This window comes from Chanodichthys erythropterus, chromosome 3 (assembly GCF_024489055.1).
Source record: "Chanodichthys erythropterus isolate Z2021 chromosome 3, ASM2448905v1, whole genome shotgun sequence".
NCBI lineage: Eukaryota > Metazoa > Chordata > Actinopteri > Cypriniformes > Xenocyprididae > Chanodichthys > Chanodichthys erythropterus.
The window spans coordinates 21,980,285-22,004,411 of NC_090223.1; the positions used below are offsets into that span (position 1 = coordinate 21,980,285).

The 24,127-nt window shown below is 37.2% G+C and overlaps 1 protein-coding gene and 1 pseudogene across 1 annotated transcript; one reads left to right on the forward strand and one right to left on the reverse strand.

Moving 5' to 3' along the window:
• The first annotated feature begins 8,219 nt into the window (after positions 1–8,219).
• mif4gdb (MIF4G domain containing b) lies at positions 8,220–15,135 on the forward strand. Its single transcript, XM_067371743.1, has 6 exons — positions 8,220–8,291; positions 10,206–10,288; positions 10,382–10,491; positions 10,613–10,768; positions 10,905–10,997; positions 12,895–15,135. The coding sequence occupies exons 2-6, from the start codon at positions 10,207–10,209 to the stop codon at positions 13,120–13,122; spliced, it is 669 nt and encodes a 222-aa protein (XP_067227844.1). The 5' UTR covers positions 8,220–8,291; position 10,206; the 3' UTR covers positions 13,123–15,135.
• On the reverse strand, positions 14,952–22,937 carry LOC137004134 (uncharacterized; annotated as a pseudogene).
• Positions 22,938–24,127: the final 1,190 nt, after the last annotated feature.

Consider the following 24,127-nt stretch of genomic DNA (forward strand, 5'->3'; position numbering starts at 1 on the left):
TGTCAAATTTGCCCTATTTGGGTGTGAGCAAAAACACGCTGTTTTTGTGTGTGTCCCTTTAAATGCAAATGAGTTTCTGCTCCCAGCCCCCTTTCCAAAGCATCTACCAATGCATTTTTTTCCAGCAGCTAGCAGACTTTTCCAATTGTTTTCAATGGGAGTGCCTAATTTTTTAAACCCCAGGAGCATAAAAGGCACTGAGTGTGTTTTTCACTCTCAAGTGCTGTACGCTCAGCGTTTTTTAGCGGTCGCCCCGAGTTGAAGACTGTTCAACTTTGAGTAAAACGCTGCGCTCATCACTGTCACTTTTAAGCCAGCTGTCCAATCAGAGTGGAGGAGGGGCGGGAAAAATACAACATCGACCAACTGTTATTCTTGCTGTACAACAACATCAACAAGGAGAGAACGGGAAAACAAATGGATGGGAAATTAATACTGCTGGTCTCTGAGCATACATAGCAAGTACTCTACATTGTGTCAACATTTTTAGTTTGAAGCAAATTATCTACAAAATACTGAAAAAAAGTCTCGACTGAAAAAAACAAAAAGGTGTGCTGCCGAAGTGCTCTGAAGCGCTCACAGCTAGGCGTTTTCAGCAAAGCACCTAGTATTTTCACCTGGCTGAAAACGCTTTGGTGGACACACAGCTTAAAAGCTCGCTCTACGGTTGCTCAACAACAAAGCTGGAGAATCTCACGCAGCCTTACATTGTTCAAACCGGAGTCGGACACTGATAGAGAGATGGAAAGAACTTTTAGAATGAAACTGGACGGTTCTGAACGGTTAGTGGATAAATTTATGTAGTTGCTGTGGAGTCTTTTGTGCAAATCCAGCATTGAATTGACCCTCATTTGTGAAGCAGTCCGGTGTAAAATGACGGCATGACAACAACACTCTAATACAACAACTCTTCCTCTTCTCTAAAGCAGCCCAACATGTCCTCAACCCCTTGGTTGAGTGTTTTCGGGGGGTGGGGTTTATGTAAATTTTAGGGTTTGTGATGTCACTAACCCGGGAAGGAACTCGTTGTAGTCCCTACCAGCCGTTTGTTGTAGTCCTTAAAAAGCAATTCCTGTAAGAGAAAATATCTCTCTTTTGCATTGAACTTTGAGCGTCGTAACTGTCATAAATGTTGTATATCCTTTTACAGCAACATTAAACTAAAGTTAAAAAAGTGAAATCATAATCAATCACCCCTTTAAAACTCAGTCTCAGTTCAGCCATGCAATTGCATCTGCAGTTTAGACATTTTTAGTTTCATTGAAACTCTACAGGTATACCTATAATGTTGCCTTAAATACACATTAAAATGCCAATTTTCTTCTTGTAACTGACTGATAGCGTAATATTTTCCACTTCAGACTTGTTTCTTCTTTTTTTGGTTCGAACAGGTTAATATGTGGTGTATGTGACTGGCAGGCCTTTTAAGACCATGTTCCTCACTAACGTTCAGTTTGAACCCCATGATGTCTATGCATCCATGGATTTGACAATCTGAAAGCACAGTTTCATCAGTGATCCTTGCAGACTCCTTCTTATCAGACTTGCATGAAACTGCACAAATTAGGGCAGGTAGCTATAGTAATAAAAGTCACACGCTGAGTTTAAATCCCAGAAGGCAAGACACATCTGTGAGGCAGAGAACATTTTACACCACAAGTGATTATAATATGTCCATCAGAGGTGATTTTCAGTTAACTGGACATGTTAAAGGACGTATTCTTAGACATTTGGCAAATATCCATGTGCTGATTTATCTAGGAATCACTCACACTGCTTTCCTTCTTTCATTTTTTATCATTTATATAATTTATATAAACATGTATGGAAGCCAATTTCTGTCACATAAGAAAAATAGTGCTTTGGTGAATCATACGTATGATATTAAAAAGTCTAATTATAAGATTGAAAAGTTAAAAATTATGAGATAAAAAGCAGAAAACATAAGATAAAAAGTCAAAATTATAACAAATGTCAATTATGAAATAAAGTCAAAAGAATGAGGAAAAAAGTTGAAATTATGTCAGTCATTATGTGAAAAGTTGTAATACTAAAACATTAAGTCATAATTTAAAAATGTTCTTATAGCTATGACTTATAAATGTCACGGGTGGTCCAACAATAAGACAAAGAGAGTAGCAGTAGTTCAAAATTGAAAAATATTTTTATAAAAAAAACAGATGAGTCAAAGTAACAACACCAGACCAGAGCTTACACAGGATAACGAACTAAATACAAACAGGTGGGATCTAATTACTGAGTAACCAAGGAGACAAACTAGTGGCGGGAAACTAACTAGATACCAAAAGGCAGACGCAACAAGATCTGAATACAATGAAAATGAAACCAAAACTAAGCATAACTGTGACAGAACGCCTCCTTTTGGCAAGTCGTGTACTCACCCTGTAAAAGTCCAACTTGGAAGGGAGCGTGGAGGCTTGGGAGGTGGATGAGGGGGCAGTGAAGGTGGAACCAGGGTGGCGAAGATGGTGGGAGCCAGAGGTAGCCAAGTGACGACCCACGAAGGAGTCGAGCGAGGGAGGAGCCATGGTAGACACCCAGGGTACATCTGACAGAAGAACACAATTTTAGTGGACCCCTGGGAGCAGTCGGGGAGGAGATGGTCGTGGAAGCCGAGGCTGAGCCACATCAACGAGCATCTGAGGTGGAGCCAGAGGGAAGACAGATCCAAAGGGAGGAGAGATGGAGCGCAGCTGTTGACTCATAAGTCTGTGGCACAGGCATGGTGATTTCTGACCAAGGAGAAGCCAGAGGAAGGGGAACCCAGTAGAGGCGTGATGGTGATGGTATCTGGTGGGAGGGAGGAGCCAGAATGTCGACTGGTTTTCAGCTCCTCCCCGACTGCAAGGGGCAACTCTCACCGATCGGTTGCATCCAGCCGCAGCCAATGTCGAGCACACCTGGTAGTGAAGCCATGAGCACAGATGGAGAGCAGATGGGACCGGGCGACACCAATGGTCCTGGTGGCCGAGGCAGAGCCACAGCAAGGAGTGTCCGAGGTGGAGCAAGAGTGCCTGAAGCGAAGCCAGAGGGGGTTGAGAGACGGAGCGCAGCAGATGGCTCATAAATCTGTGGCATAAGCTGGGTGATGTCTGCCCATGGCTGAACCTGGAGGGAGGGGAACCCAGTGGAGCCGTGAAGACGATGGTATCTTGTGGAGCCGAGGGATGGAGGAGACAAGGTGGAGGTGACAGGTGGACGGGCCGAGGTGGAGGGACGGGATCAGCAGCTGGAGGTGGAGCTGGGGGATCCACTTGCCTAGACGGTGATGGAGACCCAAAGACCTGAGGCTTATCTACACAACAGAATGGTGTTAGAGGAGAAGTTGATGGGCTGAAGGGAACCAGTGGAAGTAGGGCTGATGGACAGGCTGTATCAGGATATGGAGGTGGGAGAGGGAGGCTGGGTGGGATTAATGATGATGACATACTAATTAATGAGTAACCTATGAGACAAACTGTGGTGGGAAACTGAGAACAAACTAACTAGATAACAAAGGCAGACACAACAGGAACAGAATACAATGAAAATGAAACTAACTAACTGTGAAAATAATTATGACATATCAAGTTATGTCACAATTTTGACAATTTTATGACTTAATATGTCATAATTTACATAGTGAGTCATAATTGACTTTTCTCATAGTTATGCCTTTTTATCTCACAAATATGACATACTAGGTCATAATTATTAGATAGAAATTTTAAATGATTACTTAAAAGTAGAAATTTTGTTATTTCTGTCAATTTCAGCTTTTTATCTCATAATTATGACTTATAAGTCTTAATTTTGACCTTTTTGTTCTTTTCGTTCCTAATGTCATATTTATGATTGTTTTATATCATAATTTTAAGTATAAGTCGTGAGTCATTTTATGAGTTACCCATCTCTTATGTTGCATAAATGGGTTAAAAAGTGGTAGTTCTCTTGAGTCCTAAAAGCAGAAAGTTGGAAAGTATAGCAGGCAGTTAAGGAGGAAAAGGAAGTTTCATATCATCCATATTTTGGTATTACTGTGGTTTCTAATCAGTTGGCACTTGACTTGAAGTCTTAAAGGGATAGTTCACCCAAAAATAAAAATTCTCTCATAATTTACTTTCTTTAAAGAATATAGTTTTGGAAAGACATGACAAGGGTAGTTTATTTTACGAGAGAACTGTCCCATCAGAGCTGCATTATCAAAGTAAAATGTTCCTTTTATTATGTTCGTACAAGGTCTATAAATGTTCATAGATCTGTAGAGTATGTTTTTAATATAAAACAGAAAGACAGACACATCTTTGAACTTTCCACAAATCAATGGAGAAAGGGGATCATAAAGATGGTAAAATAAAAGGCAGAATGGTCTGGAAAGAAGGGAAGTACAGATACAGGAAGAAGAGGAGCAGCTTCCTTCCTACAGCATGAAGCTTAGAGAAAGGTCAAACACACAAATCATCCTGCATATAAGTGTTTGGCTGCATGTATGATCACAACACAGTCCCTCGTAGTTGAGCCACATTGATTTGTGTAGTGCTTTTCACAATACGCATTGTTTTAAAGCAGCAGTTTTACAATGTATTTTAGACAAACAATCAAGCAGTACACTGAATGCATAATGTAAGTATATAAACATCAGCCAAATGCATGAATTCTGTTTAAAAAAAATAATAATCTGTTTTTCATCTTATATTGCTAAATGTAAATAGTTTGTGTCATGGTAAATTATACACATATTTGAAAAGTGTTTTCAGATTAAAACCAAATAGTCTAAACAGCAGGTGTTATCCGTCATTCAGTAGCACACTTGCACCAATATAAAGGTTTGTGAACTGCAGAATGAGGAATGTTATAGGGATGTGAAATGGCTGAAAATCCATCCAGTGTCTTATTTCTCCTCACCTCCTCATCAGCCTTTATATTCCTCTAGTGAAGGACATCATGAAACTCTTTCCTGTATCTCTCTACTACTCAGATGTGACAACCGGCTAGTTTTTGACCATGTTGACACAAGCATAAAAACATCATTAGAGCCATTCTGAGCTTATCAGGGTTTTTTTTATGGCATTGTTCCACGTTCTCATTGGATGCTGCACTGTTTTTGTCCTGCATCATTCCAAACTCTGGACTCTGGCTGCTGCTAATGTTGGTTAAATAAATCCAATCCCGCCTTGAGAAACCTAAGTGACATTATAAGGTATGACAGAAGACATCTAGGTTATTTTTTTACTTCAGCTGATAAGATACTGATATGATTCAGGGCCCAGTTAAATATTTGAAATCAGTTAAAATGGAATGTATTAAATAGAATTGCATATACCTGTCAAAAGTTTGAAAACATTACACATTTTTAATGTTTTTGAAAGAAGTCTTACCTTGGCTGCATTTATTGAATCAGAAATGCAGTAAAAACAGTAATATTGTGAAATATTAAAATGTTTCTATTTAAATATATTTTAAAATGTAATTAATTCCTGTGACAGTAAAGCTGTATTTTCAACATCATTACTCCAGTCTTCAGTGTCACATGATCCCCAGAAATCATTCTAATATGCTGATTTGATACTCAAGAAACATTTCTGATTATTATTATCAATGTTGTCTTATTTCCTCCCAAAACTTTCAGACTAGTTCCACTCTGAATTCCTCTATTAACCACTAGATGACGCTATAAGACCACTCTCTATGAGTGCAATATCGTCCAGAGATGTGCTGTATCCCAATTCGACTACTACTCAAAAAAAAAAAAAAAACGATTTTTTGATGCTGTTCAGTTTATTTAAACAATTTATTTTGATTCATCACCATTGTATCAGGTTTCTGGTTTAAATGTGATTGATTCATGTTTAATTGACTTGAAACGATCACTCTTTGACTTAACTTGATGTTTTCATATTGAAATAACATGTTTTAATCAAGTAAACCCAACCAGGACTCAATCAAACAGGATTTTCACTTCCCATCATGCAAAGGGGCTGAACTAGGAGTGTAAATGTTGAAATAAAGTATTATTTTAAGCAGTTTTTAGGAAGATGAGAAAATGGAAAGACTTTTTAATATTTACTGTTCTATTATGTTGGTATTTAAAAGTTTCTGTTAATGAATAGTTTTAGGGTTACCATTGTGGTGAAGTGTTGCACTTGTGCTTGGGTTGAGGACCTGCTGACAAACTTTCAAATTATTTTAATAAGAAAGTAATCATTGTAGTAGTGCTCTGGGTTGTATTTCCCAAAAGCATTGTAATCTTATGTTGATTGCAAAGCTATTGCCACCAATGGACATATGATCAATTTAGACTTTACGTTTTTGGTTGAGGCAATTTAGGATGAATCCAGTATCACATCTAGATTTCTAACACATCACAAAAGTTATGTAAATCACAAAATTAAAGACGAATTGTAAAAATCAATGTATATGAAAACAATTTATTTTTATTTATTTTTTATTGCTTTTTATTTATTTTCCAAAATATTGCAAATTAGTTGGGCTGACACTATTAAATTAAGCTGTGTCCAACCATAGAAAATAAGTTGAATCAAGCTTAATAAATTAAGTTGACCCAATGTAAGTACATTAAATTGGAATAACAGAATTGCACAATGCTGAAATAAAGCAACTTAATCATGTAGAAATCCTTTCCATGATTTTTTTTTATGTTCGTTCAAAGAGTTGTTGTTTTTTTAGTGTACTTTCTAAATGTATGCAGTGTTTTGTTTTGTTTTTGTTTGTTTGTTTGTTTGATTTGTTTGTTTTTTGAAGAAAAAGTACATACTTTTAAGTGTGTAGCAGATAGGCAAGTTACTACTTCATCACAATTGCATCTTTAACACTTAGTTACCGTTTAAACTGTTCAGTCATCTTGTCACAGTAAAAATCCTCCACATTCAATATAATTTCCTACTGTTTCGGAAAGAAATGTAGAAGCATGTTGGCCTGCCAGTTGTGGGTCTTACATGCGGAGTACTCTCGTCACGCCTTCTGAATTTGCATAATGATGCATTTAAAAGTTAATGACCAGACGTATCTTTACAAAAGTTCATTATGCTTTTGCAGATGAAATTCTTCAGATTACCACAGCACTGTTGAAAATCAAGATGTGCAGTCACAATGCTGCTACTATCATCATCATCAACGAGGTGATTTTCATAAAACAGCACCTATAAAATCAGAGATTAGACATTTAATGAATGAGACTGCAGTGATTACATTTTTATCATCAATAAGTTGCCAACATCATCTTATTACATTTTGTCTGGCTAACAAACACAGTTACAGCAACCAGAGAAAAACTAACATAAAAAAGCAATAGTTAAACCTCCCAACTAAAGCAAACCAAAATGGTGACTTAAAACTCAACAATTATATTCCATAAAACATCAACATCTAAACCTCTGTTAATTCTCAGTAATTCTTATCTGGTTAGTAATAAGTGATGCTGTTAATGCTGTTTTTAGACTTGTTTAATCATCCTCTGCTGAGATCTTGAGAGATTTAATGTCTTTTATTTGCAGTCGGGTTGTTGCTGGAAGTCACTTAATTGGTGTGTCTCAATCAGCTCCCTAGTTCAGTAGTCAGGGCACTGATCAGTGATCAGGGAATCAGCCACATTCATTTCATGATATACTAATTCACGAGCTATGGGAGCTGATTGAGGTGCAGGGTAGTTTCACTTTTCTTCAGTGTTTCTGCTCGTTATCATCAGGTGTCTTTAATAATCAAACATCATTACTCAAGTAATCACTTAATTGTCTAATTAACTCTAACACCGCTTCAGTGTTACTTCTAACACTCTGCTGGCAATTCCCATGTGAATACAGAGTGGTGTTAATTTAACACTGGACATTTTGCTTTGTCCACTGTTAGTGATGGTATTTCATCAGAACTACTTTATCTACAATCTATTATAGTTAATCCACCATACAAATTAATTCAGCTCTGCCTAAAATGCATCTCTTTATTGAACAAAAACAAATGTGGTGATATATATATATATAATATGCTTAATTAGAATTGTATTTTATATATATATATATATATATATATATATATATATAATTTTGAGCATGTTATCAACTGGATTATAGCTGCACAAAAGCCTCCAAAGCGGCAGACCTCTTAATAAATATTAAAGTAAATTTCAGCCAATCAGTTAGGTCAACCGAGACAACGTCACGTTACGTAATTAATATTCATAAGATTCGTTCACGGGACAGAGACAGACCGCAGGAAAAGAACCGAGGATTAAGATATGTGAAAACATTTGCGTGTTTGCTTCTGGGGTTTTTAAAGTAAGTGTTTTCTTGTCCTTCTAAACATGCAGTGTTACCCTCCTCCCCCAAGTCACACGTTTAATAGTATGAAAATGTGCATTACTAGTATTGTTTACTGTTTGATATCCGTTTGTAGCGTGGCACACTGTTTAAATCGTTGAATGAATGCTCGCGACGTTAGTGTGAAGGAGTGTATGTTTGTTTGTTGTTGTCTTTAAACGAAGGGTTTTCTGTCTTTTTGAGTGCTTTCATGAGTTTTGAGCAGTACATTGTCTTATCTTGATAATGATAACTAACGAAAATAGTAAAGCATTCCTTCACTGATGACCTCTTTGGCACGTGGGAGTAAATTACAGTTGTAAATGATTGGTTATTTTGACCATTAATAATTAGCAGATGTAGTCGTTTATCATTAAGTTGTTGCTTGTTGAAAGAGTCGAGTCGATGCTGTCTGCCCGGTTGACCTAATCCGTTTATCCCTTTAACACACGAGCTGCTCTGATTCCCTTTGAAAGACGGATTGATGACAGTCAGCACATATTTCACACATGATCCGTTTCACCAGAGCACACTGACAGTATGGCAATAACCTGTTATTGGTCTCAGACAATATTCAAAGGGTCAATATTTGGACTCAGGAATTGATTTTAAGGGTTATTGTAATCGTTCTCATGGAAATGTGTTCTGACATTTTAGCACAACATATTTCTCATAAAATGACTTCATATTAGTTTCACATTAACATAGGTTAGTCGCTAAGGTTTTTAAACCCACCATAACTAGAATTATATCTAAACATTATCAAATGATCAAAAGATAAAATAAGAAATTCACTACGGGACATTCCCTCCTCATCTGGGGCATTTTTCATTGGCAGTCACTTTGCCAGATGTTATTAGGCTCTAAAAACTAGAGAAAAGGAGGCAACAATAACATTATATAATATATATATATATATATATATATATATATATATATATATAGCATCTTTTGTAGCATCATTTGATAAAGAATTTCTAATAAACCTAAAGTTTACCAAGTTAAATTTTATGTTTTTGCAAACTTTTTTTATGTGGGTTGAAAAGAAGACCAGATGATTCTGGATGAATCAGATGATTTTACATTCTGAAAAATACTTCTAATCTCACGCAGGAAATGAAAACAATTTGCTTTATATCAACACTATATCCTTTAGAAGGAAACCTACAGACTGTTTTTGTGTTGTGTACACACCTATAGGTGCATGTTACTAATGCGCCCTTTAAATTACAAAAAAAAAAAAAAAAAAACACTGCGCCATTGACTTTAGACCAGGTTTTTGTTGGTCAATGGCTCAGTCATTTTCATTTGCCTCAAAATAGCAACACGCCAACAGTGCGCCTGAACACACCTCGTTTTCAGACATGGGCGTGAGTGCATTTGCTATTTAAACAATGTGGGCACTGGATGTGGAAATAACTGCATCTTGCTGAAACTAGCAAAAAACACTTGCATCACGCCTGTCGTCGCATTGTGCAGGGTGTATGAGAGGGCCCCATGTGTGAAAATAACTGTATCGTCGTCCGCTTACGTTAGGATATTACATTAGTGACACACCATGGGTAAATCATTGTACATACTAAAGAGAATTGGGCCCAATATGGACCCTTGTGGAACACCGGTTGATAGACATAAGTTAGATTTATAATTATCAGTTTTTACTAATTGAGAACTAGAGGAAAGATCAAATTTGATTAAATTTACAAACTGCATTGAAAAATTAAAATTGAATAATTTATTGTAGCTCAACTTTAATTAAGTCATAGCAAATATCTGAAGCAATGCACATTTTGCCTGAAACAGGGAGGGAGAACAAATAAAGTGATCTCATGTGTCTGAAGGTCGCATATTGATTGACTGATCGGTTGATTGACTCTCTTTCCACCCTATCAGAATGGAGAACTCATCTAAAGAAGATTACAAGATCCAGTCATTTGATTTGGAGACTCAGAAACTCCTCAAAACTGCTTTGAAAGGTTATTATGTCTGCAGAAGATTTGGATGACCTGTTTTACTGTTAGGCTTAAACGTTATTGAATTACTTTAAAATGCCTATTTTTACTCAACAGACCCAGGTTCAGTTGACCTGGAGAAAGTGTCCAATGTAATAGTGGATCAGTCTCTGAAGGACCAGGTCTTCAGCAGGGAGGCCGGACGCATCTGTTACACAATTGTGCAAGTAAACAAATGCAACACATGCAAATTTTAATAGAGAACGCTTATCATTTTACATGTTCCATTGGTTTATTCTAGCATTTGTCTAGTAGTTTGTTTGTAAGCAATTTACTTGCTTGATTCAGGCAGAAGTCAAACAGACCAACGGGAGCGTGTTTCGGCGTAACCTGCTGAACCGCCTGCAGCAGGAGTTTAAAGCCAGAGAAGAGACGCGGAAGAGGTCCACTGAGGAGTGGGTTTGCCTCGTGTGCTTCATCTGCAACATCTTTGACTACCTCAAGGTGAAGAGTTGTCTTCTGTTTTAATGATTAAGTTCACAGAATCACAATCAGGAAGGTAACTATTATTTAAAGAAATCCATATTATAAGTTCATATGAAGTGCTTACTAACTTTGAACTTTATTCTGTTGACTGCAGGTGAACAACATGCCCATGATGGCTCTGTTGCATCCCGTCTATGACTGTTTGTTCAGACTGGCCCAATCTGACGCCCTGAAGAATGAAGAAGAGGTGAATCTTGAACAACTAAATAAGAAAATAGAAATGCATTGACTTTCAGCAACCCAAGATATTCTAATCAAATTGCAAAAAAAATAAATAGTCTTAATAGTTTTGGAGAGTCATATCATAAACAGTGACACTTAATTAGTGCTTCTTCGATGACACACTTTGAACGTGTCTATTTCATAATAAATATGTCAGCAGTATGGACAATATATTTAAAATATATTTCAATTTGTAAAATTTGTTCGACTGAAATATCAAGAAGCGACCAAGTATATCTTCAGCTAGTTGCTGAAGAACTTCTGGTTTATCACCTGAGAACACAATATGAACAACATAGTTCAATTACCTAAATTATTTTTTTCCCTGTTTTCACAAAATGAAAACTTTAATTTTAATTTTCGGTGTTTCATTATAAAAATTCATTTTGGTGCATCACTAAAATTAATTAAAGTTCACTATTAGTTGTTTTTAAGAGTTTCATGCATAGCTACAATTTATTTGTATGCAAAAGGATTTGTGTATTTTAACCCTTTAAATGTCTGGAAAATTTTACTTTTTTTTTTTTTTTTCTTCATCGGTATGGGACGTATGGGCACATTAGCTATGTGAACACTCAAAAATCATGGACATGATTCAGATATGTTAAAGTGTCAAAAAAAGTCACATTTAGCTCGTTCACGGTCAAAAATAACGACCTAGGAAATTAATGGTATATAGGGAAAATGAATGAAGGGGTGACACTCTAAAATGTCAAAAGTGCAAAATAGACACATACACCCCACTCCTCCCCACACACATATATGAACTAGCACGACTATAACACAGAGCAAGTTTTTGCAAACGTGTGAAATAAAATCAAAAATTCGGCCTCAATGCAGTAAAAAAGGAACAACACAAGAGTTACACTAGTACAAAAGAGACACACAGAAACACACACAACACACTATTATACACACAAATGAACTGGTGGCTGTAACAATATGGTAAAATTGAACCAAAAGACTCGAATAAGAGGTTGAAATCAGATCAGACCCAGATTTATTAAGCTGTGATAAAGCAAACCTGTTCATTTTTGTTACAATTTTATTGAATTTTGATGTTAGGTGTAACAAAATGTCCTTCTCTGTGTTCAGGTTTTACTGTAGTAAAATTAATGCAAAAACTGACACTTCAAATCAACATTTCCAAAAAACTAAGAATTTATGTCTAAAAACCACTAAAGAATTTATAAGCCACTTTATATAGAACTATATAGGAATCTAGTGGTTACACCATGGCATTACAAAAGTTCTTTTTTTTACTTCCACCAGATGGCACTAATATACCTTCAAAAATTGGATTTTAAATGCCTTTTTCTCTATTTTACCATGGAATACTGCTTTAATTGAAAAATAATAAATTAGGGAAAAAAAAATATTTTCAATGGGGAAATAACTAATAATAATTGTTTGTATCATAAAATAAAATATTTTAAATAATAATCAAAAAATATTATTGAACAAAAATATATTACATATGGGGAAAAAAAGTTACATTTTAAGGCTTCTGTCATTTTTGACCACGAAGGAGTTAAGTGTGACCTAAACGAATAGGACCAGAGGGTTAAGCATATGCTGTTGGATCAAAATATTTAGTTTTTAAGGCATGTAAATTCAAACTTTTGACTGTTGTGCTTCGCTGATATATTGTTCTTTCGCCAATGATTACTTTGAGGTTTCTCATACATTTCTTCTCTCACCAGAGCACACTGATGTTTTTTCTTTTAATATCCATATTATTTAATTGTTCAGATACCAGAATTAATTATCGGTTCTTCATCATTTTTCTGTTGGTTTTTAGCAATGCTTGGCCTTACTCAAATGTTGAAGTTCTCTCTGTATGTCATCTCTGCCTCTCTCAGGTGGACTGTCTGGTGTTGCAGTTGCATCGTATTGGAGATCAGCTGGAGAAGATGAACATGCAGCTGATGGATGAGCTGTTCAATCTGCTGAGGGATGGGTTTCTCCTGCAGGAGGACCTGAGCTCCATGGGTCGCCTGCTCCTGCTGGAGATCCTGGAGTTTCGTGCGGGAGGCTGGACTCTCAGCGACACGGCTCAGAAATACTACTACAGCGAAGTGACGGACTGAGGCCTCCACCAATCAGGAGAGAGAAACACAGGAGGATTGCATTTATATGGAACCAAAAGTGGAGGTTTTATTTTTATAATTACCTTTAATGAAGGCTGGGTGATTTGCTAGGTTTGAGGATTGACATGAAGTAGAAGACTGGTCAAAGTTATATGTAGTTCTGGGTTTTGGTGTTTTCACTTGGTTAGGGGTGTTTGTGGTCATCAAAACATCAAAGTCAACGTGAATTTAAAATTCATCTTATTTACTTTTATATTTTTGTTCTTCCTTGTGTTAATTATCCACATTATTAAAAAAAGTCTTCCTAATTTCTTTTGAACTTTTATATCTTTATTCACTTCTGAAATGACTGTTACCAAGAACCTTTGTGGTTCAACTAATGGCAGTTTCCCCAATTACAAAATCATGCCTTTTTTTATGCACAACACTTTCTGATGGGTTTTTTTTTTTTTTTTTTTTTCTGGTCGAATACCCTTTTTTTCTTGTAAATGTCAAATTACAGAAATAAGATGTGATTTTTGTTTCATGTTGACTTTAAATCCTGATGTGAGGGAGCCAGACAACATGACCTGTCTGCAAATTGTGGTCCATGTTGTAATTTTACAGAGATATGTTAATGTCCCTGCATTCCCTTGGGCAAACTATTAATATGTGCAATAATGCAGTGCATTCATGGTTAAGCAACACTCCTACTTCAAACCCAGCTTCTGGAAAAAAAATTGTCGTAGCCAAAAGTGATTTATTTTTTTTATTTTTTTTTTGCTACAAATATGGTACCTTTAGTTATCATTGGTCACAGATCTTCCAACATTAGTTTGGTTATGGAGTTTAAAAGTGAATGAAGTTTAAGTACATCTCTATTTGATTTAATTTTAGATGTTTGATTTTCTAACAGATTATTACTAACAAATTAGATTTGCATCAGTAGGCGGAAAAGCTATTTTTATTGTATAGTGCAGGATTAATTTATACAACTATATATTTATGTTCTATATTAGATCTTATTTTAAATCAGTGAAAAAAAAAAAAATTATATAATGCACCAAAAACTGTTTACAAGAGTCACAACATTCAAATACAAGGTTCCCTTTTAAGAATAATATTTTTATACTATGAAAAGAAGAGTGGATGTACAGTCAAACCAAAATGTATTCAGACACCTTGAACATTTCATTCATTAATAGTTTATTCATTATAGTTGTAAAAACATTGTAAAAAAAAAAAAAAAGACAAAATCTCAGTTAAACTGTCAGATAACACTGAAGCAAAACATGGTCAGGTCAAAGTGTCTGAATTTTTGGTTCCAAATTTTTATTGGTCCACTGTATGAAGAATTTTTGTGTATAATATGCCACAGTTTACTTTATTTTGCTATCCTCACTTCCATAAATGCATGACAACTATAGTGTCCTGCAACCACGTGTGTGTGTGTGCTTTTGTTTATATTACATTGTGGGGACCATCCAGCCACCGGTCCCCACAATGTAAATGAATTAATAAAAATACTAAATGATGTTTTTGTGAGAAAATAAAGGTGTGCACAGTTTCCTGTGATGGTTAGGTTTAGGGTTAGGGGTAGGGCAGGGGGATAGAAAGTACGGTTTGTACAGTAAAATATGCATTGCGGCCTATGGAAAGTCCCCACAATTCACAAAAGCAAACGTGTGTGTGTGTCTGAAAATTATTCAGACATTTGTGATGTATACATCACAAATGTCTGAATAATTTTTGATTTGACTCCATATCTGACACAACTTAAACAGGTGTGGGATGAAGAAATAAAGCGTTGCAGTAAATTTGTACAGTTACAATAATATTTTTATTTTGTATCATTTCGATCTGATGATGATCCACTGTATAGAAATGTTAACATGGAGTCATGTGATATGTCAAAGATTTGTATTTGCTCTTGTCCAGCTGTTTTTGGCCTAATCGATTTTTCAGGCTCTTGAAGATTAAACCGTTTCAAATAAAGACATATTTTTGTGAAAATCTTTACAAAAACTATGGTATAAAACCAAAATCAGGTGTTTTTTCATATTTTAATTGTTAGTTAATGTTAAGTTGTTCTCACTGTTCAATATATATATATATATATATATATATATATATATATATCTGTGTTGCCGATTTAAAAACCCATCAGTTGATCACTGATTCTGAATATGAACTGTTACGTTTATAAACTTACAACACCTGGGCCCGGTTTTTCAAAAGTAATCCACTAGGATTTTGGATAACGGATTGGATAAAATCTTGAAAATGTGTTTTTCAGAAGAAAAAACAGATTACATAATCGGATTAGATCACGTAATCCAATCTTGGTTTTGATCTGGATCAAACCTTTAGTTTGGGTTTTTCAGAACTTTTTTGTAGGATTGGATCACTTTGATCCAAAAAAACATGATTATCCTGATCCCAACAGGGGGTAGGATTTCAAGGTGGATTCCAGGAGGAAAATGTAGTAAAACTTTAAAACTAGTCAAAAAATACAACATTTTTATCATGTAATATACATACACATTTTTATCTTGCTCTTGATTAGTTTAACTGTTAAAGTAATAAATTAAATGCAGACATTAGTGTACATATTTAGCCTTTCGGTAACCTACTCTAAAGTAAAAAGAAAATTTGGTGCCATAAAACAATCCCTAAACAGCTGTAAATATCCAACAAAAATATATTTAATTCAAAACCCATATTCTTTCTATCAACATGTCCCTTTAGGGCCTCCGTAGAGCACTGGACATCCAGATTTAGTGATCCTGAAAAGTTCCTATCTGGATCAGATCAATCCAATGTTGCTTTAAAAAACTGGCTCCAAAAGTAAGCTGGATTACGTGATCACGGATCGCAAAAAAAGGATTACTAAATCCGTATCAATTTTATCCGGATTAAACCTTTTGAAAAACCGGGCCCTGGTCATGTCATCTTAAAGTCATAAATGAATTATAATGTTCACTGACCTGGTAAAATTTCCCTCCTTTCTGAACACTGGCCAGACCGATGATGGGTTTGAAGTTCTCTAGAGCCTGATGGAAGATGGCGTACGGATTACATTCGACCTCTTCTCTCTTAGCTGCAGGAGATTTGTGGTATTTCTCCACCTGTCTCCTCTTTATGGTCTCCAGCGTCTAAACAGCCACAAAACATCCAAACAGAAATTATGTGCAGACTCATTTCAGGTAATGTACCAGGGGATTTCATTCAAACCTGTCTGTAAATTAACCAAGTCGGATGTTTTATTTTTTTTTTTTAAGTATAATGCAATTAATGACAAATGTATGACAAAAGTAATAATTTTTTGTTTTGTTTTTTTATACAGAAAAATTACTGTATTTATAGCTTTTTTTTTTATTTTCTTACATTATATATACATGTATGTAAAATTACAAAAATGGTTTGAAACCACCAACAGATGGTGCAAAGGGACAGTTGGCAGTGGCACCATTGCAAAACAAACAAACAAACAAACAAAAAATGGTCATGGCAAAATGCCCTAATTTAAATTAAATTAAGTGCAAAAACCTTACAGAAAGTTTCATTAAATGTTTTACAGAAAAAGTTATTTTACAGGTATTTCCTGAATTATTATGATTAAACACCTGTAAAACGCACTGTAAAAAATCAGAGAGAAAAAAAGTAAAGTGACTGGCAGCAACAGGACATTAAACTATCTCAAGATCACAGCATCTTCACTTATTACAAACCAGTTTGTCTTTATTTCACAGAAAAGTTCTTGTTAAGAATTAACAGAGGTTTAGATGTTGATGTTTGTATTTAAAATTATAAAAATTGTCACCATTAGTGTGATCAGTGTTTACTTTAGTTGGCCTCTTCACCCTTGACTTTTTGACATTAGTTTTTCTCTGGCTGCTTTAACTGTGTGTTTCTAAAACATGTTTGTTATGGCGAACATGCAAGAGAAAATCTGATGAGGTCGATTTGGCTACTTATTGATGATGTAATCGTCATAATTCACTGATATTGTCTTGAGTATTGTGGCTGTTAATTTCACATTACTTACAGTAGCCTTGTGATTATGGAATGACAAACAAATATTCTGATTTTTTAAAGTCATTATACAGGAAATGTTTTGAGACTCACAGACATCAAGAATTTGCATATGAATGTTAACAATGGTGACAATCAACAAAAAGCTTTTTTGTGACTTTCAGATTTGATCTGTAGATCTAAAAAAAATGTTATTGTCACCATTGTTGAGATTTATGCTCTGATTCTTGATGTCTGTGAGTCTACATGATCCTGGCATAATGATATAAGATCTTTCAAAATATACAATACCACTGCATAAAAAAACTGCAGTGTTTTGAGTATCTCTCTTATGTTGAACACAAAAGATGTCTTATTGAAAACATTTTCAATAAGACATCAACATTTAAACCTGTTAATTCTCAGTAAGAACTTCTGTAGATTTCTGACAGAAATAAAGTCAGTCTGGTTAGTAATAAGTGAAGCTGGTAATGCGATTTGTGAAGTTGTTTAATCAGATCTTCAGCGATTTATTGTATTTTATCTTCAGTTCATCTAAGGCTGTGGCTGAAGAAATTTGTAGTTACTTTCAGTGCTTGATCACAGAAAGTGTTTGAATGTTTGGAAGAATGTTTTCTACTAATATTAAGGAAACTGGACATTTTTATGTTCTTTGAATGTTACAAATCAACGTTCCTATAATGCTGAATTCTTAATTAAAATTAAGTTGAAAGAATATCATACCTTTTCTTGTGGTTACGTCCTTGAATACGTGAACACGATATAAACGAACAGTGCTTATGGTTTTGTGCTTATTGCAACATGATCCACCCATCTTGTATGTTCCGTATCAACCAGGGATGCCTGAGGAAGCCCGAAGGGTCATATGTTTTCAGGCTGAAAACGAGCAACATCCAAACACAGCCGACAAAGGCATCTTGGACGTTTGTGAAAACATTGGCGCATCTCCTTTGACAAAGGAGCTAGTGATGACATATGTTGACGTAATGGTGTAGTAGCGGTGTCCCACTTTCACCCCTACTCATTGCCACAGTGGGAAGGGGTAGGTGAAGGGGTATAAATACATTTGGGATTGGAGCATTGGGCCTTTAAAATGTATGGTGCAATAGAGAGATGCAAATATATACATCTCTCGAGTTTCCTTGTTTACATGCAATGTGAGTCTATAACATGACTACTGCTGATGATGTTGATGTCAAACAAAGCTGAGATCAGAAGATCTGTTTCAGTCATAGGGAATATTCTTCTCATTCAATACATTCCCAGTTACCTCAAAAATGTCAGGGGAATGACTCTTCACTTCTAATGAAGACGTTTGAAGAAAATTTCCTTATAAGTAAGTCTGGATTCTTTCCATTTGGCCTAAAGGGTAAACAGATCTATAGAATGCTGTGTCCTTTGGCTTTCACTTCATGGGCCTTCACTTTAAATTTTCCTGTTTGGCGAGATTTAAAAATGTATCAGTACTGAAATAATTCTCAAAGCCAAACAGTTCTAGCACCAACTAGTCATCATGACTGTATTTGAAAGAAATACATGGAGATTTGTACGATATGTAAGATATTGATTTGAAATACTGAAATGAATTTTGTTGACTTATGTACTTACAGTACATTATCCCAAATGTTTCCAACATTTAACTCTACTAAACTACACAATTTAACCAGTGTAATGGCCCATGTCATTGCATCACATGTCAGTGACGTCATATCCGTATTATCCTCGATTTCCTGTTTTATGATGCATTTATCCCATGTTGTAATTACCGTAAATATCTCTTATTTGTCATCTGATGACATGTGACACTGTACTCGGAGCTGTTCATGTCCTCAGACATTTCTATTGGCATGTTCGATGTCGGCTGTGGCTGGATGCAACTGATCGGCAAGAGTTGCCGTTTGCAGTTGGCGACACTTTCTGCTTCCCTTAGTGACTCTCGCACTGTGTTTACATACTTTATCACAGCTGAAGTGAAATAAATGCAATATTTGACAAATACACCAACATTTCAAATATATATATTTTTTTATTCAATAGCTATCTTATGTACTGCTTACTGCGCCTGTTTGTACAAGAGTAAATTTTAACATAAGCCTGTACTGTTTAGATACCAAGCGTGGTCAACGTTTTGTATCACTTTTATTTTGATAAACGTGACACAATATAACATCACGAAAAGAGCTTTAACTGTTTTAAAAATACAGATTTTTTTGTGAGAATGAAGGTGTGAGAATTGTAATGGTCTAAACATTACCAGTATTTTTTTTATTGTATTTTATTTTTTTTATTATTGCATTAAGAGGTATATCTGGGTCAAGGGTAATTCCACTAGGAGCCGCTTGAGGGCGGTAATTCCTGTAGTTATGACATTCCTGCTTGTAAAAAGCATTCGCGTTCTCGTAGAGTTCGTAATTACAGCTTGTAAGCTGGGAGTTTTCTGAAAGCTCCCAGATGTACCACGTGACCGCTGTACCACCTGACCGCTGTAGATTCATTTAGGCGTTGAAAGTGTGGTGCCATGGAAACGCATAATTCCCAATTCAAGGACTAAAAGGATGTGAACCGCTCCGAATATAACGTCACGTGTTCTTATCTCAAGATTCCGGTAAATACAAGGTGGAGTGAATGCAGCATTACTTACGAGCAAGTCAGGTCGTTTGGTAGAGAGAAACCGCATTGGATGGTTGAACTGACGCTATCCAATTCTGCTCATGCTAATGTCCTGTTTTGAGAACTCGTTGAGAGTTTACGCTCAATATGAGTATTTGCCAACCATGACTTGTTGTATTTGTAAAAACATTTGACTGATGTGAACTCTTTTGCTTTCTTTTGTAGAAAGGACTTTTTGTTTGTTCTACCTCATGTTTCTATTAATTGCTGTCACGATAATACTCGTGCACGTCTCCAGGGTAGCACGAGCAGGTGAAAGGGAGAAGACCACGCGATAGCGAGGCTACGGCACGAGGCCTAATCAACTCAGCGTTCAGCTCAGTGAGTCGCCAAGTGCCGTTGACTGTCTTAATTCCTCACTCATTGGATTATTTCATTGCATCGCTCTCAAAATACATCGTGGATTTACACTCATCTCATCACTCATCATTCCAGCTCATCTACAGTTGATCATTGACGATAAGTTTCATTCGTTGACTTTCGAGTTTTTTGCTTATGGTTTGTTTTTGTGGCAATTATATGCACTGGTGTGAATGAAAAAAAGTAAAACGTCTATTTGTTTGGTGAAGTGGTTTTAAATTTTGAATTTTTGTTGAACCCCCTCAGCGTAATATCTTTTAAAAAGGGGAGGTATTACAGAATAAACACGAAACACACATGATCATTGTCGTGGTGAATCTGACCAATCTTGAAACGGCTGTGCCGTCAACAGAGCTCGTGCAGCCACTCTTGAGTGGCATGACTTGAATCTTCTACTCAATCGCACAGTGCCGCTGAAACAGAAGAGACTCCGATTGGGTGATTCATTACAGGGCTGCTGAACTGATCTGGGGTGTGTTTCCCAAAGCAAACTATGGTCCATCGTTACCAATAGAGTTCAATGGGACTTACGACCATAGCTGGCTAACTTTAGGTTACTTACGTAACCCCGGTTCTCTGATAACATGACTGAAGTATCTCACACTGGGAACGCATCTAGGTGTGACAGATTCTGGAAGCACCAATTGCACCACGTCTATCAGTTGACAGACCAATCATGACAGTGATGTGGGAGTTCCTCCTCCCTAATATATACCTCTGCCATTGGTCCCTACTTCATTCTTAGCATATCTCTTCTCCGTGCACTGCAAGGAGGGAAGTGCGGTGAGATACTTCACTCATGTTATCAGAGTTACGTAAGTAACCTAAAGTTCTCTTTCAAACATTCGCTCAGTATCTCACACTGGGATCTAGACAACTCCCGTATTGCAGATATGCTGTCCGAAGCAGGCATGTTAACCAACTCAGTGATGTAGGCTATAACATAACACAACACCCGTAACTATTCACAAATAGAACAGAAATGTATCTGAACAAAAATAGAAAAACACCTTAAAAGAGTGTTTTTATTTATTTATTTTATTATATACATAGGATGGAATGAGCCAGCGATGGCTCAGTGACATCCAGTCTATTAAATCGGACAAATGTGTGAGGTGATGCCCAACTCGCTGCTGTACAAATGTCCTGAACTGAAACGCCCTTAAACAGTGCCCATGAGGTGGCCATACCTCAGGTAGAATGAGCCTTCAGCCCCTCCGGAGGACAGAGACCCATGCTATTATGCTATTATAACTTAGTATAATAGCTTCCACTACCCAGTGGGACAAGCGCTGACGTGAAATAGGTTTACCCATATGAGAATCAGCCCAAGAAACAAATAACTGATTACTGTTCCTTAGTGCTTTCGTTCTGTCCACATAGTGACACAACGCATGGACAGGGCACAGGCAATGAAGCTGCTCATCCTCTTACGAGGAAAAAGGCTGCGGATGGAAAGCCAGTAAATCCACCTGTTTACAAGTGAGAGCTGACTCACTCACCTTAGGCACAACCGCTGGATTAGTTTTCAGAGTTACTCTTGAGTAATCCATAGCGAACTGCATACAGTTATGAGCTGATAAAGCGTAAAGTTCACTAACCTGCTTCACGATCGAAAGAGCCAATAATAAAGCAGCCTTTAGCGAAAGGAGCTTTAATTCAATACTGCCTATAGGCTCAAAAGGGGGCTGAGATAGTGCATTAAGGACCACAGACAGATCCCACGGCGGAATCAGTGGCTTTGAAACCCTGTGCAAACGCTGCGCACCTCTCATAAACCTACATACAAGCGGGTGTTGACCGATAGTATTTTTGTAAATCCCCACATGACACGCAGAAATTGCGGCAAGATAAACCTTAATGGTTGAAAAGGGTCTGTCCTTATCCAAAGATTCCTGCAGAAAACATAACATATCTGTGACTGAACAGAGAAAATGGACGATGTGTCTGCTAGCGCACCATTGCTCAGACACTCTCCACTTCATATACAGAGTGCGTTGAAGCTACTCGTGCATTCTGAATAGTCTCAATCACCCTCACAGGAAAACCCGTAACGCTTAAGTTTAACCTCTCACGGGCCAGTCCCAGAGTGCCACTTTGTTCGGGGATGGGTGAAAAATCTCTCCGCGTGCTCAAGAGTGGAGGTCCCTGCGCAACGGGAGCGGCCAGGGCTGGTCGCACAGGAGTTGAATTATCTCCATCAGCCACAACTTCCCTGGCCAATTCGGGGTGATTAGTATAACTGAGTGACCGCATTCCTTTACTCTTTGTAATGTTGGTATGATCAGACTCAGTGGAGGAAATGCGTAAAGTAGTGCGTTTGGCCACGGGTGTGGCATCCACACCCATATGTGCACTGTCTCTCACCAGAGAGAAGAATAGAGGGCAATGAGTGTTTTCGTGTGAGGCGAATAGATCTACAGCAGCTCGGCCGAACCTCTCCCACATCTGGCTCACTACCTGAGGGTGCATAGTCCCTTCTCCATACAGTGGATTTCCTTCACTCCCACATTCATTATTCGCGGAACATGCATTGCCCGTAGTGAATGTAAATTCACTACGAGCAACACATGATCAGTTTCTGTGCCAGACTGTGAAGCTGAGGGGAGCATGTGCCACCCTGGTGATTTATGCATGTCACCACCGTTGTGTTGTCTGATCTGATCAAAATGTGGTGGTTCTTTAGAAACGGCACAAAATGTTTCAATGCTAGAAACACCGTTAACAGTTCCAGGAAGTTTATGTGTGTGTTCTGTAGTGAGACGGGCCATTACCCTTTTGCTATTCTGCCCTCGCACACTGCACCCCAACCTGTGAGCAACGTATCTGTTATGACCACCTTTCTCAGAGAAACTGCTCCTAGCGGAGTCCCTGACTCGAGAAAAAGACGATCTCTCCAGTGACGGAGGGAGAGCGCTCATGCAAAGTGATGTTACTGCTTAAGTGGTGCCCCCGACTAAGCCTGGTTTCTCCCAAAAAAATGTTCTCTCCTATTTGCCATCTGTTTGCCACCTGATGTCACCTGTTGGAGTTTGGGTTCCTTGTCGATGTTGCCTTTGACTTGCTTAGTTGGGGACACTTGACATTTGACTTGACATTTGATATTCAACAGTATTCTTGACATTTATTCAACAGTGCTTTGATCTGCCTGCATTGACACTATTATTTAAGAGCTGCTGTGCAGCCAAAATTATGTACCAGTTATCAATGTAAAGCTGCTTTGACGCAATCTGCATTGTAAAAAGTGCTATATAGTCTGAGACCCAGGTAAATTATCTCTTGTGTGGGCACTAAGCTGCTTTTTGTCTCGTTTATCCTGAAGCCTAGGCTCTCCAAATGAGACACAAGCATTTTTGTCTCTCTCTCTGGCTGCTGCGACGGCGTGCAGAGCAGCAGATCGTCCAAATATGCTGACACTCTTAGACCCATCATTCTCAGCGACGTGAGCGCTGCTTCCACACATTTTGTAAAAATTCTCTGTGCGAGAGACAGACCAAACGGTACTGTCAAAAATTTGTAAGCCGTGTCCCGATAGGCAAACCTGAGGAATTTTCTGTGCGCCGGATAGATGCTTATGTGGAAATATGCGTCCTTCAAATTGACTGATGTCAGCCAGTCTTTGGGACAAATAATTTTTGATAACACCTTTAAGGTCAACATTTTGAAATTGTATTTCCTGAGGTGATTGTTGAGGTTCCATAAATCCAGAATGGGACGGCGACCCCCTCCTTTTTTGGGAATGACAAAGTACCGTAAGTAAAAGCCGCGGTGGCTGTCCTCTGATGGCAACTCGAATTGCACTTTTGTTCAATAAAGAGGTTATTTCCTCCTCTAAAATCTGAGCCGACTCCCCTTGTGTTGTTGACATTAACACACTGTTGAAAAGTGGAGGTTTTACAGCAAATTGCAGACAATAACCCTGGCTTATTGTGGAAAAAACCCAGGGGTGTACTGCACATTC